Source organism: Drosophila biarmipes, chromosome 3L (assembly GCF_025231255.1).
Source record: "Drosophila biarmipes strain raj3 chromosome 3L, RU_DBia_V1.1, whole genome shotgun sequence".
In the NCBI taxonomy this organism is placed as follows: Eukaryota; Metazoa; Arthropoda; class Insecta; order Diptera; family Drosophilidae; genus Drosophila; species Drosophila biarmipes.
In genome coordinates this window covers 7,992,100-8,006,528 of record NC_066613.1, presented here as the reverse complement: position 1 = coordinate 8,006,528, position 14,429 = coordinate 7,992,100, and the positions used below count along the sequence as shown (strand labels likewise).

The 14,429-nt window shown below is 47.3% G+C and overlaps 5 protein-coding genes and 1 long non-coding RNA gene across 9 annotated transcripts; 3 read left to right on the top strand and 3 right to left on the bottom strand.

Annotated features, from left to right (window-relative positions):
- Nucleotides 1–290: 290 nt before the first annotated feature.
- LOC108030583 (putative U5 small nuclear ribonucleoprotein 200 kDa helicase) lies at nucleotides 291–7,399 on the top strand. Its single transcript, XM_017103551.3, has 6 exons — nucleotides 291–455; nucleotides 564–1,259; nucleotides 1,323–6,066; nucleotides 6,131–6,305; nucleotides 6,361–6,643; nucleotides 6,706–7,399. The coding sequence occupies exons 1-6, from the start codon at nucleotides 411–413 to the stop codon at nucleotides 7,189–7,191; spliced, it is 6,429 nt and encodes a 2,142-aa protein (XP_016959040.1). The 5' UTR covers nucleotides 291–410; the 3' UTR covers nucleotides 7,192–7,399.
- Nucleotides 7,400–7,579: 180 nt separating this feature from the next.
- Nucleotides 7,580–9,219, bottom strand: LOC108030585 (PE-PGRS family protein PE_PGRS5). The gene is made up of 2 exons (XM_017103555.3): nucleotides 8,941–9,219; nucleotides 7,580–8,467 (listed from the first exon to the last, which is right to left on the bottom strand). Exons 1-2 carry the CDS (start codon nucleotides 9,056–9,058, stop codon nucleotides 7,683–7,685), a joined length of 903 nt encoding a protein of 300 aa, XP_016959044.2. The 5' UTR covers nucleotides 9,059–9,219; the 3' UTR covers nucleotides 7,580–7,682.
- LOC108030586 (uncharacterized) lies at nucleotides 9,182–10,089 on the top strand. Of its 3 annotated transcripts, XR_007763830.1 has the most exons (4): nucleotides 9,182–9,282; nucleotides 9,345–9,380; nucleotides 9,438–9,814; nucleotides 9,880–10,089. It is a non-coding gene; the product is annotated as an uncharacterized LOC108030586 (long non-coding RNA). The 3 variants fall into 3 exon arrangements; XR_007763828.1 differs by having other exon boundaries at nucleotides 9,345–9,814; XR_007763829.1 differs by having other exon boundaries at nucleotides 9,271–9,380.
- LOC108030584 (E3 ubiquitin-protein ligase NRDP1) lies at nucleotides 9,281–11,595 on the bottom strand. Of its 2 annotated transcripts, XM_017103552.3 has the most exons (6): nucleotides 11,379–11,595; nucleotides 11,157–11,299; nucleotides 10,639–11,083; nucleotides 10,413–10,578; nucleotides 10,255–10,354; nucleotides 9,281–9,639 (listed from the first exon to the last, which is right to left on the bottom strand). In XM_017103552.3, the coding sequence occupies exons 1-6, from the start codon at nucleotides 11,466–11,468 to the stop codon at nucleotides 9,600–9,602; spliced, it is 984 nt and encodes a 327-aa protein (XP_016959041.1). In that variant the 5' UTR covers nucleotides 11,469–11,595; the 3' UTR covers nucleotides 9,281–9,599. The 2 variants fall into 2 exon arrangements, with proteins under 2 accessions (XP_016959041.1, XP_016959042.1); XM_017103553.3 differs by lacking the exon at nucleotides 9,281–9,639 and having other exon boundaries at nucleotides 9,812–10,354.
- LOC127010918 (uncharacterized) lies at nucleotides 11,595–14,024 on the bottom strand. Its single transcript, XM_050886758.1, has 5 exons — nucleotides 13,815–14,024; nucleotides 13,556–13,758; nucleotides 13,417–13,504; nucleotides 13,113–13,362; nucleotides 11,595–11,706 (listed from the first exon to the last, which is right to left on the bottom strand). The coding sequence occupies exons 2-5, from the start codon at nucleotides 13,728–13,730 to the stop codon at nucleotides 11,638–11,640; spliced, it is 582 nt and encodes a 193-aa protein (XP_050742715.1). The 5' UTR covers nucleotides 13,731–13,758; nucleotides 13,815–14,024; the 3' UTR covers nucleotides 11,595–11,637.
- LOC127010919 (uncharacterized) lies at nucleotides 11,727–12,845 on the top strand. The gene is made up of 4 exons (XM_050886759.1): nucleotides 11,727–12,023; nucleotides 12,081–12,270; nucleotides 12,340–12,461; nucleotides 12,517–12,845. The coding sequence occupies exons 1-4, from the start codon at nucleotides 12,005–12,007 to the stop codon at nucleotides 12,762–12,764; spliced, it is 579 nt and encodes a 192-aa protein (XP_050742716.1). The 5' UTR covers nucleotides 11,727–12,004; the 3' UTR covers nucleotides 12,765–12,845.
- Nucleotides 14,025–14,429: the final 405 nt, after the last annotated feature.

The window sequence follows — 14,429 nt, the reverse complement described above, 5'->3', positions numbered from 1 at the left end:
CGACAGATTAGCACATTAATATATCTTGAGCAATTTAAACTACGATAAAATTAAAAAAATGTCGTTGTTTTCGAAATTATTATACCTATCTTTTAAATTTGTGACTACAATATTTTCATTTTAAATTACTCTACAAATAAAAAGAATCAGCTAATAATTATTTTTATAATAAATAATATTAAAAGTAAGCAATTATAAATTAAAATCAATTTTTAAATTATGAAAAAATACCGAATAGTAGAAATGCACACGCGTTTGTGAGAACGTGACTTCAGTGTGAATGGCACGTCTGGAATGCAACTCTGTGGTGGCCAACCACAAACAGCGGCTTTTCACTTAAATATTATTGGAAAATCTATAGAAGTAGGTTCATTTAAGTTGTAAATACCCGTGCAACCGACTCAACAGACATGGCGGATGCCGCAGCTCGTCAGCTGCAGTACGAGTACAAGGCGGTAAGTGTGGAATCCCATAAACGGAGCCGGAAAAAGTTTCCCCATTCCATGCGGCGTCTCCGCAGAATTTCACCAACTTTTGTATTCAATGTGGTTTCCCCATTTTAGAACTCCAATCTTGTGCTGCAAGCCGATGTACGACTCATCGAAAGGCCGCGACGCGATGAGGCCACCGGCGAGGTGTGCTCCTTGGTGGGAAAGCTGGACGGCACCCGGATGGGCGACCGCTACCAGCGGACGAAGCCGGAAAAAACGGAGGAGCGCAAGGTGAAGCGCCAGAAGCGAGATGAGGCGCAGTACGATTTCGAGCGGATGAAGGGCGCCACTCTGCTCTCCGAGGGCATCGACGAGATGGTAGGCATTGTCTACCGGCCCAAGACGCAGGAAACCCGCCAGACCTACGAGGTCCTGCTCAGTTTCATCCAGGAGGCTCTGGGCGATCAGCCCAGGGACATCTTGTGTGGTGCCGCCGACGAGATCCTGGCTGTGCTTAAAAACGATCGACTGAAGGATCGGGAGCGAAAGCGGGACGTGGACAGTTTGCTGGGTGCAGTCACCGACGAACGCTTTGCCCTGCTGGTTAACCTGGGCAAGAAGATCACAGACTTTGGCAGCGATGCCGTGAACGCATTGACTGCAGCTCCCAACAACGAGGAGCAGATCGATGAAACCTACGGCATCAATGTGCAGTTTGAGGAATCCGAGGAGGAGAGCGACAACGACATGTATGGCGAGATTAGGGATGATGATGCGCAGGACGAGGGCGAAGAGGCGCGCATCGATCACACCCTGCATGCAGAGAATGTGAGTTATAGAAAATATCTTGGGAATACTCCATATAATTCATGTTTCGTTTTCCTTCCACAGCTGGCCAACGAGGAAGCCGCCAACAATGTCAAAAAGGAGCGCTCCTTGCATCCTTTGGACATAGATGCCTATTGGCTGCAGCGTTGCCTTAGCAAGTTCTACAAGGATGCCATGGTGTCGCAGAGCAAGGCCGCCGATGTGCTTAAGATCCTTAAAGACGCCGCTGACGATCGTGATTGCGAAAACCAATTGGTGCTGCTGCTGGGCTACGACTGCTTTGATTTCATAAAGCAGCTTAAGCTCAATCGCCAAATGGTCCTGTACTGCACCATGCTGGCCTCGGCTCAGACGGACAGCGAGCGGCAAAGGATTCGCGAGAAAATGCGCGGGAATTCAGCGCTGGCCAAGATTCTCCGGCAGTTGGACACAGGAAAAGCAGAGGAGCAGGACGAGGGCGAAGCTCGTGGCAGTAAGCGTGGTAAAGGCGATGCCGAGGATGGAGGAGCAGCGGCTGCAGGTCAGGTGGCCGGTGTGCGTCAGCTACTCGAGTTGGAGGAGATGGCTTTTACTCAGGGCTCCCACTTTATGGCCAACAAGCGCTGCCAACTGCCCGACGGTTCCTACAGGAAACAGCGCAAGGGCTACGAAGAGGTGCACGTGCCTGCCCTGAAACCAGTGCCCTTCGATGCCAACGAGGAGCTTCAGCCGGTGGACAAGCTGCCAAAATACGTGCAGCCCGTGTTCGAGGGCTTTAAGACCCTTAATCGCATACAAAGTCGTCTGTACAAGGCCGCTTTGGACAGTGACGAGAATATGCTGCTGTGTGCCCCCACTGGAGCGGGTAAAACCAATGTGGCCCTGCTAACCATGATGCGGGAGATTGGTAAGCACATCAACGAAGATGGCACCATCAATGCGCAGGACTTCAAGATAATTTACGTGGCTCCCATGAAATCGCTGGTACAGGAAATGGTGGGCAATTTTGGACGACGACTCGCCTGCTACAATCTGACGGTCTCCGAGTTGACCGGAGATCACCAGTTGACAAGGGAACAGATTGCTGCCACTCAGGTGATTGTGTGCACACCAGAAAAGTGGGATATTATCACTCGGAAGGGAGGAGAGCGTACCTTCGTGAGCCTAGTGCGATTGGTAATTATCGATGAGATCCATCTGCTACACGACGAACGTGGTCCGGTGCTGGAAGCCCTGGTGGCACGTACCATCAGGAATATTGAGACCACCCAGGAGGAGGTGCGACTGGTGGGTTTGTCGGCCACACTTCCGAACTACCAGGATGTGGCCACTTTCTTGCGTGTGAAACCCGATAAAGGCCTCTTCTACTTTGATAACAGCTATCGGCCTGTGTCCCTGGAGCAGCAGTATATTGGTGTGACGGAGAAGAAGGCTCTGAAGCGCTTCCAGGTTATGAACGAGATTGTGTACGAGAAGACCATGGAGCACGCTGGTCGGAATCAGGTGCTGGTTTTCGTACACTCGCGTAAGGAGACTGGAAAAACGGCTAGGGCCGTAAGGGACATGTGTCTGGAGCAAGATACCCTTGGTAGCTTCCTAAGGGAGGGATCTGCCAGCATGGAGGTGCTGCGCACGGAAGCAGAGCAAGTGAAGAACACAGAGCTTAAGGAGCTGCTGCCCTACGGATTCGCAATACATCATGCTGGAATGACCCGCGTCGATCGTACTCTAGTAGAGGATCTTTTCGCGGATCGGCACATCCAGGTGCTAGTTTCCACCGCCACTCTGGCTTGGGGTGTGAATCTTCCAGCTCACACGGTTATCATCAAAGGAACACAGGTCTACAATCCGGAAAAAGGTCGCTGGGTGGAGCTGAGTGCTTTGGATGTCCTGCAGATGTTGGGTCGTGCTGGAAGACCGCAGTATGACACCAAGGGTGAGGGTATTCTCATTACCAATCACAGTGAACTGCAGTTCTATCTCTCACTGCTCAACCAGCAGTTGCCCATTGAGTCCCAATTCATCTCCAAGCTCCCTGACATGCTGAATGCAGAGATTGTGCTGGGAACGGTTCAACATCTGCAGGATGCAGTGAACTGGCTGGGCTACACTTATCTGTACATCAGGATGCTGAGGAACCCCACTTTGTATGGCGTATCCCACGATGCCATAAAAGCGGATCCCTTGTTGGAGCAGCATCGGGCAGATCTACTGCATACCGCAGCCTGCTGTCTAGAGAGGAGTGGTCTCGTAAAATACGATCGGAAGACGGGACACTTCCAGGTGACAGATCTCGGACGCATTGCCTCCCACTACTACCTCACCCATGAGACCATGCTGACCTACAACCAGCTGCTGAAGCAAACTCTCAGCGAGATCGAGCTGTTTCGCGTTTTTTCCCTGTCTTCGGAATTCCGACACATTTCCGTCCGAGAAGAGGAAAAGTTGGAGCTGCAGAAGCTAATGGAACGAGTTCCCATTCCCATCAAGGAGTCTATTGAGGAACACAGTGCCAAGGTGAATGTTCTTCTGCAGGCTTATATATCCCAATTGAAACTGGAGGGCTTTGCCCTGATGTCGGACATGGTGTTTATCACTCAATCCGCAGCTCGATTAATGAGGGCTATCTTCGAGATTGTCCTGACGCGCGGATGGGCTCAATTGGCGGATAAAACGTTGACGCTTTGTAAGATGATCGATAGGAGGATGTGGCAATCGATGACTCCACTTAGACAGTTCAAGAAGATGCCCGACGAGATTGCAAAGAAGCTAGAGAAAAAACACTTCCCATGGGGAAGGCTTTACGACTTGGAGCCCCATGAACTGGGCGAGCTGATTAGAGTGCCCAAGCTTGGAAAAACCATCCACAAATTTGTGCATCAGTTCCCCAAGTTGGAGCTCTCCACGCATATTCAACCCATTACAAGGGGAACTCTGAGAGTGGAACTTACCATCACTCCCGATTTCCAATGGGATGAGAAGGTTCATGGAGCCTCTGAAGGTTTCTGGGTGTTAATCGAAGATGTGGACTCTGAACTCATTCTCCATCACGAGTTCTTCTTGCTAAAGCAGAAGTATTCCCAAGATGAGCATCAGCTGAAGTTCTTTGTTCCCGTTTTCGAGCCCTTGCCTCCGCAATACTTTCTCCGAATTGTCTCGGACCGCTGGATCGGGGCAGAAACTCAACTGCCCGTCTCCTTCCGCCACTTGATTTTGCCGGAGAAGAACATGCCACCTACGGAGCTACTGGATTTGCAACCACTTCCCATTAGTGCACTCCGGCAACCCAAGTTTGAATCGTTTTATTCGCAACGGTTTCCGCAGTTCAATCCCATCCAGACTCAGGTCTTCAACGCGGTTTACAACAGTGATGAAAACGTATTTGTTGGAGCTCCAACTGGATCCGGAAAGATGACCATAGCCGAGTTTGCCATTATGCGATTGTTCACCACTCAATCGGATGCCAGATGTGTCTATTTGGTTTCGCAAGAGGCTCTGGCGGATCTTGTATTTGCGGATTGGCATACTAAGTTCGGTTCACTGGATATAAAAGTGGTTAAATTGACCGGAGAAACCGGAACCGATCTCAAGCTGATAGCCAAGGGTCAGCTGGTCATTACAACAGCGGACAAATGGGATGTGTTGTCCCGCAGATGGAAGCAGAGGAAGAACGTGCAACTGGTGAACCTTTTCATTGTGGACGAACTGCAGCTGGTGGGTGGCGAGGACGGTCCCGTGCTGGAGATCGTGTGCTCTAGGATGCGGTACATAAGCTCGCAGATTGAGAAGCAGATCAGGATAGTGGCCCTGTCTGCTTCACTGACCGATGCCAGGGATGTGGCCCAGTGGCTGGGCTGTAATCCCAATGCCACCTTTAACTTCCACCCGAGTGTGCGACCCATTCCGTTGGAGCTGCACATCCAAGGTTTTAATGTCACCCACAACGCGACCAGGATTGCCACGATGTCCAAGCCGGTTTACAATGCCATCCTCAAGTACAGTGCCCACAAGCCAGTAATTGTATTCGTCTCGTCCCGAAAGCAGGCCAGGCTCACGGCCATTGATGTTCTGACCTACGCCGCCTCAGACTTGCAACCGAATCGATTCTTCCACGCCGAGGAGGAGGATATCAAGCCATTCCTGGAGAGAATGACGGACAAAACATTGAAGGAGACTCTAGCCCAAGGAGTTGCCTATCTCCATGAGGGACTTTCCTCCTCCGACCATCGCCTTGTGGAGCAACTCTTTGACTCCGGCGCAGTGCAAGTAGCCGTTGTCTCCAGGGACCTCTGCTGGGGCATGAGCATTTCCGCTCACTTGGTGATTATAATGGACACGCAATTCTACAACGGCAAGAACCATTCGTATGAGGATTATCCCATTACGGATGTGCTGCAGATGATTGGACGAGCCAATCGCCCCAACGAGGACGCGGATGCCAAGTGTGTGTTGATGTGCCAGAGCAGCAAGAAGGACTTCTTTAAGAAGTTCATCAACGAGCCGCTGCCCATCGAAAGTCATTTGGACCACCGAATGCACGATCACTTTAACGCCGAAGTTGTGACTAAGACGATTGAAAACAAGCAGGATGCAGTGGATTATCTTACATGGACGTTCCTATACAGGAGACTCACCCAAAACCCCAATTACTACAATCTGCAGGGCGTCACCCATCGCCATCTTTCCGATCATCTCTCGGAGTTGGTGGAGAATACGCTGAGCGACCTGGAGCAATCAAAGTGTATCAGCGTGGAGGACGATATGGACACCCTTCCGCTCAATCTGGGCATGATTGCAGCCTACTACTATATAAACTACACAACGATCGGTAAGAAGCAAAATTATTAAGTTAAATAAAATGTATCTTAGTTTCCCTTTAATTTATCCCCTAGAACTCTTCAGTTTGTCACTCAACAGCAAAACGAAAGTTCGTGGTCTGCTGGAGATCATTTCATCAGCAGCTGAGTACGAGGATGTGGTGGTGAGGCACCATGAGGAACAGGTCCTGCGCACTCTTTCCCAGCGCTTACCCAACAAGCTCACCGGACCCAACGAAACGGCTCCAAAGTAAGCTGGCCGTATACAAGTTATACCAGAAAAATGATATACTGTCCTGTTGTAGGTTCAATGACCCGCATATCAAGACGAATTTGCTGCTCCAGGCCCATCTTTCACGATTGCAGTTGGGCCCCGAACTGCAGGGCGATACTGAACAGATTCTGAGCAAGGCCATCCGCCTCATTCAAGCCTGTGTGGACGTGCTGAGTTCGAACGGCTGGCTGTCTCCGGCTGTGGCTGCCATGGAGCTGGCCCAGATGGTCACGCAGGCCATGTGGAGCAAGGACTCGTATTTGAAACAGTTGCCGCACTTTAGTCCCGAGATTGTCAAGCGGTGCACAGAAAAGGTATGAAAACGAGCGATTTATATTTTGCAACTTTTCTAATGGGGTTCATTTCCGTTTTATAGAAAATTGAAACCGTTTTTGACATCATGGAACTGGAGGATGATGATCGCATCCGCCTGCTGCAGCTCTCTGACTTACAAATGGCCGATGTGGCCCGGTTCTGTAACCGGTATCCCAACATTGAGCTGAACTACGAGGTGGTGGACAAAGATCGCATCAACTCCGGGTCAACCGTCAATGTGGTGGTTCAACTGGAGCGCGAGGATGAGGTCACCGGGCCAGTCATCGCTCCCTTCTTCCCGCAGAAACGCGAGGAAGGATGGTGGGTTGTCATCGGTGACCCCAAGACCAATTCCCTGCTCTCTATCAAGCGGCTCACGCTGCAGCAGAAGGCTAAGGTCAAGCTTGACTTTGTGGCCCCTAGTCCGGGCAAACACGACTACACTCTGTACTACATGAGCGATTCCTACCTGGGCTGCGATCAGGAGTACAAGTTTTCCATTGAAGTTGGCGACTTCCAGTCGGAAAGCGAGAGCGAGTCGGATTAGTTATCTTAAGGAACATCAGTTGGGCCTAGTCGCGCAAATAAAGATTAACCATTTTACAATTTAATTTTAGGAAATTTCAATCTATTCTACAATTTTTTGCGAGTGGCACAAATTTGTAAAAGCAATGCTGGGGAAAATTTCTTTATTATGTTAATCAGACTGTAAAAAAAATGAATTAAAACCATTATTGACAAATTACAAAAACCTACGAGAGGAATTATATGTAAAGATATTTCTTATGTTTATTAGAAACAATAATTGTATTAATGTAAAAATTATTTTTTACCAATACAATTTTAATTTATTATAAATCCATAAATTTAGAATAGGCGACACTATTTTGTCAAACCTATCGTTCCCCCCTCTGATTATCTCAATATACCTTCGATTGAATCATAAATATTTATTTGCATATTTTAGACATTTGCACATAGGTCTGCTGACCAATAGATTAACTTGGAGGTATTTTCCGTTGGAAATACACATTGTTCTCAACGGGTAACGGAAACAGCGGAGCCGTGGCTACTGCCATGGTTGGCACCACCATTAGCGAAGCTGTTCGTGGAGCTGAAGTTGATGGTCTGCCCATTTGGCAGATGGTACACCTGACTCAGCGACGCACCGGCGGCATTGTTATTACCAAAGGGACTAGAGTTCTGGGACTGGGTAGCAGTGCTGGCGGAGGAGGCCCCGAATGATCCATTAGCGCTCTGCGATTGGAAACCTTGGGCCTGTCCAATAGCTGCCGAGGAACCGGAGTTGAGTCCATTGTTGTAGTTGCTGTTGGCGGCTCCATTGGATGCGGCCTGCTCCTGGTTGTATCCATCGGGGCCTAGGGGTCCCAGAGGATTCAACTGCACATTGGCGTTGGCATTGCCGCCATCTGGTCCGGCGCCAACATCAACGCCCGCTTTGGTTCCCCCAGCTCCGGCCGATGTGCCTGCCTGGACTTTTCCACCAAGCTGCTGATTTCCGCCGAATCCTTGATTGGCGCCGAATCCTTGGTTGCCGCCGAATCCTTGGTTGCCGCCGAATCCTTGGTTACCACCGAAACCTCCTTCAAATCCGGGATTTCCACCGAAACCACCGCCGAAGCCTGGGTTTCCCGCATACTGATTTCCGAACTGACTACCAAACTGGCGCTTCACTCGCTTGTGGGTGATTCCGGAGACTTGGTCCAAAACCGAGCGCACGCGACGCACCTGAGGGTTAGCCTTCGGTTTGATGTACAAGGCGGATTCCACCACCACTTCCTCGATTAAGGCGCCCTTGGATGCTGTAAAACGACCAAAGTTTAAAATTAATAGATTTTACATTAAACATTAGATTTCGATCTAGTAGATACAATAATTAATAATTTAATGTTAAATGCTAGAATGTAGAACTAAGCTTCAACAATAAATGCTTTTTGAGAGTTGTATTACTTAATTAGAGGTGGTTTTAAACAAGGTTTATGGTTTTATTCGATTTAAACATTCTCGAAAAGATTCCACAGACAGAGAATTCCACTCAATTGTAACACTCTTTCCCGTCTAAGTTATTCGTATATTACAAAGTAACTATTTTGTACTAATTTGTAAAAATTAATTTTTAACATAGTTTGTCTATGTTTGTTCATTTTACTTTTATTTTCAAAAAAATCGTTCATCTTTTTGTGTATAACTCAATGCGTCTCCTCAAATGTTTTCAAATTATTGGTATACCAATGAAATATAATCATAAATTTGAAAGCTACAAGCAACAACTTACGCAAATCATCCTCCCCGGTCTGGACCTGCTTCTCGTTGCGCTGCCTCAGTTGGGGGAACGCCGACGCAGCCCCCAGACAGATGAGGGCCGCGATTAGCACCGGAACTGACAGATTCATTGCGGACTCTTCGATTAGTTTTCCTCCGGGATCGCAGCTGGACACGTCCGCTAGCTAGGGCGCTTCGCGATCAACTGTCGGATCGCAGCCTTTCCGATCGGCAGATCAACTCTCACTTTTCAATCGCCACGGGGGGCCATCCCCTTTGTCCGACGGCGCTAATTGCTTCTATCAATATTCAAGATGTTTCGGCAAATACGAACAAATTTGACAAAAACTGGCTTGTATAATCAAACGATTTTTGGCACATGTAACAAATGCAAAAATTTAATAATGTATTCTGCAGGAAAAAAACAAAACGGGTGTACAAAAGCCGAAACCGGTTAGCATCTAAAGCTCGTGGAGGAACTAGTTTGGATTTCTTTTGTTTATTTTTCAGGCGGTGCCTGGTTTTTGTTGCTGTTCGATTTCCTTTTCGGGAAACAGATGTTGCCCAGAACTTTTACGGGTGCCATGGGCGGAGGCGGAGTGATCTCCGCGACTGTAAGTTGTTGGTGTCTGTGAGTGGAGGGCATCCCAGTGAACTTCTGCCTGAGATTTCTCAATGCAGCCGATTGTCGTCCCCTTCGGCTGATAAGAGGCTGGATTAAGTGGAAAAACGATTGTATTACTTCTTCTAATTCATAAGATAAACATGCAGAAAGAAGGGATAGCTGAAGCAGACCTTGTATTAAAAATAATTATTTCCTCTGACATAATAAATACCCTAGATTAACACAGAACGGTCCCCATATTGAATACAAATCTACGATATTCGTAAGTTAAATACATTTTTATTACTTGTTCCAATTTTATTCTAAGAGTATTGACAAATATTTCAGAATTTTAAGAATTGAAACACGAATTAAGACACTCACAGCATTCTTCCATCAAAATGAGGATGAAGTGAACGATAACAAAGGGACATTTGTTGAGATCGCTTAATCAAACATGTAATATTAGGTATGCGACTTGTAATGGAATATGCGAAATTGTTTACGAACTAAATGGAAAAACAGAGATTCGAAATAAATGTATAATTTTTTGTACAACTTGAAAGTCGTCATGAGGCGATTGAATGGTTTGTTTTTGATATTATTCTTAAACTATTGCTTTTAATGCTTATACTTAAGTTAAGGAATCAACAAAACTGAGCACTGTTCGATATAGTTAGCAGTTAACCTAGGATAAGTGGATAAGCAGCGGCGTGTGCTTACTCGATGCCATGGGCGAAGATCATGACCAGGCCGGGATCGATCATGACGTCCTCAGTCATGTGAAGGTTGTCGCAGCTCAAGACGAGCACAGCCTGCTTGCCTGTGGAATAGTTGGATTTTAAAAGGAGCGCGTTGATTTCAGGACTCATCCTAGTCACCTGGAATGCGTCGACACACATAGTTGTCGTAGATTCGACGGTTGGTCTGTCGCGTCTCCAGCGAACTGAGACCGCGTGGCCAGCGTCGCTCGTGGCAGAACTCCATGAGGCTATCCAGGATGTGTGGCGGACAACCCGACTCGGACAAGGCGCGCTTGATCATGAGCTGTCAAAGGGGGGAGTAGTTAATTTTTCAGCGAGCAGTATGGTATATCCGAGGCTTCACCTGCAGTGCATCGTCAGGCGTAGAGATCATTCCCCCCCAGCGCGTGACCCTGGCCCTTGGCAGCGTGCTGCTCCAGCGGATCACCTCGTCGCGCTCCATCTGGTCGGCTATGGCCCGCATCGCAGGGTTGGAGACGCGCATGGCACGCATAAAGTCCTTAAATAGCTGCAGTTCCCGCTTCAGTTCGTTGATGGTCAGCTGCTGGTCAGTGAGCTCCGACTTGAGCTCGCCCATCTTCTCCGTCTGCTTAACAATCAAGGTGCGCAGCTCCCGGACGCAGTTGTGATCCTTCAGCTCGTCCTTGGGTATGTCGAAGCCGCAGCCCTTTTCACAGGGAAACGGACGCTTCGGGTTGTGGATGCACTCCTCCAGATGGGAATTGTAGGCGTCGAGCTTTAGAACAGCCGTGCAGCCATATGGCGAATTGTCACACGTAATTGACAGTCTGCTTGGCAGGAGTGGGAGATTAGATTGTGGCTCACGAGGAGGTGGAGGCGGAGGCCTTGGGTGGTTCTCACCTGGACAGTAGGTTGCGCAATATGCGAGGCACTGCCCGCAGGTTGGCGGTCGTCAGGGCATTGCGATCCACAGGACATGTGGGCTGGCGGGTTAGCCACTCGTTAATGCATCCGCGACAGAAGGCGTGCTCGCACATCACGGCCTAAATCGGTAGATATATGCAGTACATATGTGTATCCATGGCGTGTGTGTACTTTGCACGAAGTGCAAACAAAACAAACCTGCAGCGGGTCCTCCAGCACTCCGGAGCAGATGGGGCAGGTGAGCTCCTCGTCCACCTCCCCCTGAAAGCGATTCACGTCGTAGCCCATCTTAGGTCCTCAGCTCGCTGCCCATCCGCATAAATAAGCTATTAATAATAAGTCTTCTGCGGATTGCAAAATCGCTGCGCTTGTTTCGTGTGTGCTGTGTTTCACAACACTGTGTATGTTGGGTAGTGGAGGTGGCGCGTCAGCTATATTTCGCCAGATTTGGCTACTTTTAACAAAAATAGTAAGACCGTATCGGCTCTAACTTTTGAAACAAAAACCACAGCTTTTTGATGTCACCCTTGAAGAAAAACATTTGTATAAATTGTCATGGGCTTTGGACAAAAAATTATAATAAGGAAACGAAAAACAGAATCTGAGAACAGCAGTTTCAAGTGTCAGCGCTCTGCTATACAAACAAAAAAAGTGATGAATAAAAAAGCTGGCCTATAATGAAGCGCGGAATTTGATCTCCCGCGCCCAAAATGGAAACGCGGCCTTACACTGACTTGGAATAGACCTAGTGATGGCAGAAAGTGGAGTCTCTTCGAAACTCGGGTGTTTGCTTATCATTCATTATCAGTCTGCAAACTAATGTTATGGGGCCCACATATAAACGTAAATTATTTTAAAAATGAATCAGTAACAAATGACTTTCATGCTTTTCCTACGCAGTTACCAGATTTACTTGGAGCAATGAGGCCGTCGAATCGCTCTTTGAGCAGTGGGAGGATAATTTGCCCGGTCTCCGGGGGGACCGCAAAAACACACAAATCTACAGGGAAATTGCCGAAAAATTAAAGGACTTCGGGCCCAATCACAAGGAAGTTAAAAATAAAATGGAAAATATGGTAAAGAGGTACAGGTAAGATACTATAAGAGCACTCAACGACATATCCTTTGAGAAAATATAAATAATCATATCAATATCTAGAAGGGAGCTGGACAGGTTGGATCCGTCAAGCGGAAGACCCTCGACGTGGGAGCACTTTGACCGGCTGAGTTACATTCTGGAGGCCACTAATAGAGTGGCGGATATTCATTTCGAGAGCAAAGGTATTACTATAATAATACAAGAAGTGTTCAGTGTATTTTAAAATCTTGTCTGCAGACTTCCTGAAATTCGCGGAGGCCAGTTGTGATATCGAGTGTTCAGAAGAAAGCAACTCCAGTTTTGCCATCGAAATTTCTTTTGGGGAGCCCTCGGGCCCCCTGGCAAAAAACAGTCGCTCCGACTTGACCGAGAGGTTGGTTGAGGCGGAGGAGAGAAAGGCCGCGGCCTTGGAAAAAATAGCCGAGGACTCCGCCAAATTCCAGCACCGCCTGTTGCACATCCTGGAAAGGATTTACAGGAAGTAGTTCATCTAGGTTATATCTTCCTAAAATCTAAGCGTATTTGTTATTATTTTATAGCTCCAGTATAAACTATGCTATAAGAAATTTTTAGAGTTTATTTTGAATTTGGATTCATGAAATGTTTCCCCAAAGCTCGCCGAATGGCCTCTGCTCTTTCATTTGTATAGTTTATAAAAGCTTCTCTCTCGGGCTGCTCCTGCTGCTGGGGCACTGCTGCCAGCCAGTTGTCGTCAATGGAGCAGTCGTGAGCAATGCAAAAGTTGTGAAGAATGCAGCAGCAAGCAATTACTAGGGAATTGCTTCTTATATTGCCTTGAGGTGGACAAAGACGTTTTCGGCTAACCGCCTTACCCTTGTTAGGTGGTAATTAAAGGCTCTCTGCTCTGGAGTTGCGACCATGGAAGAGGGATATGGTTTCATGACGTGCCTGGAAAATCTTGATGCGGAGTCTCCCACTAGTAGTAGTGGCACCCAAACTCCCTGAACAGACTTGGCATTCTCTCTACGCAAATCCGACTCAATTAGTTCCCGCTTAAAACCATATATATGTGAATCGTGGCTTTTACCGGGCCTTCCAATACTTATGTAAGAAAATCTGTAACTTTTGAAAGAATTTAAATTATCTTATTCCATTTGTGTACATAGTATTTCATACCGAAAATCTACTAATGCGAAAAGGGCCACATTGTTTCGGAAAGCCTCAGCATCCTGTAATTTCGGACTTATCTTGATGTGGCATCTCTCTATTTGGAAATTCACTTTCTAAACATGCTTTCTAAATATGCTTGACCTACCAATTGCTCCAAGGCACTGGGGAAACCCAGTGCTCTTAAATCCCTTGACTGTTTCGGTGATCTTCTCCTGGGCGAGAAAATCGGGAGGTAGATAGTCGCCAGCAAGTTGGAGGATAACCTCACGACAAAAATCGGAAACAATTCGACACACTTTTGTCTGAACTCTGGGGAACATCCTTCTCCCAAAATGATCCGAGTCGCGGCTATTTAAATTCCAATTATCTATTAAATAATGATGAGAGTTATTTGTAGTACTTACAAAGGTCCTATGCCTTTGAGGAACCTGCCAAGTATTGCAATTCCTGAAAGGTTGTCGCCGACATTGCTGCCAATTCCACGACTTTCCCTACGGTTGCCTTGTGGCGATCCACTGCAGAGTTTATCAAGAGCTCGATTTAATTCATTTTTCAAAAGTAATAACAAATTGACAATTTCTTGGAGTTCACACCTAGCAGCTGATCATATTAATTTCGCGTTATAGCGCTTACTCCGTTATCGATAGTAGCACGTGTTAGGCAGTCTTGCACTGCAGTCGAGTTATGGAGTAGATCGCTTCCAATTTCGTTTTATTATACCCTTGCAGAGGGTATAATGATTTCAGTCAGAAGTTTGCAACGCAGTGAAGGAGACGTTTCCGACCCTGTAAAGTATATATATTCTTGATCAGCGTCACAATACGAGTCGATCTAGCCATGTCCGTCTGTCCGTCCGTCCGTTTCAAAGTAGTCTCTCAGTTTTAAAACTATCGGGCTGAAATTTTCCCAAAAGTCTTCTTTCTATTGCAGGTATTATATAAGTCGGATCCAGCCGGTTCGGACAACTATATCTTATAGCTCCCATAGGAACTATGGGGGAACAAATTTTAAAAAAAATT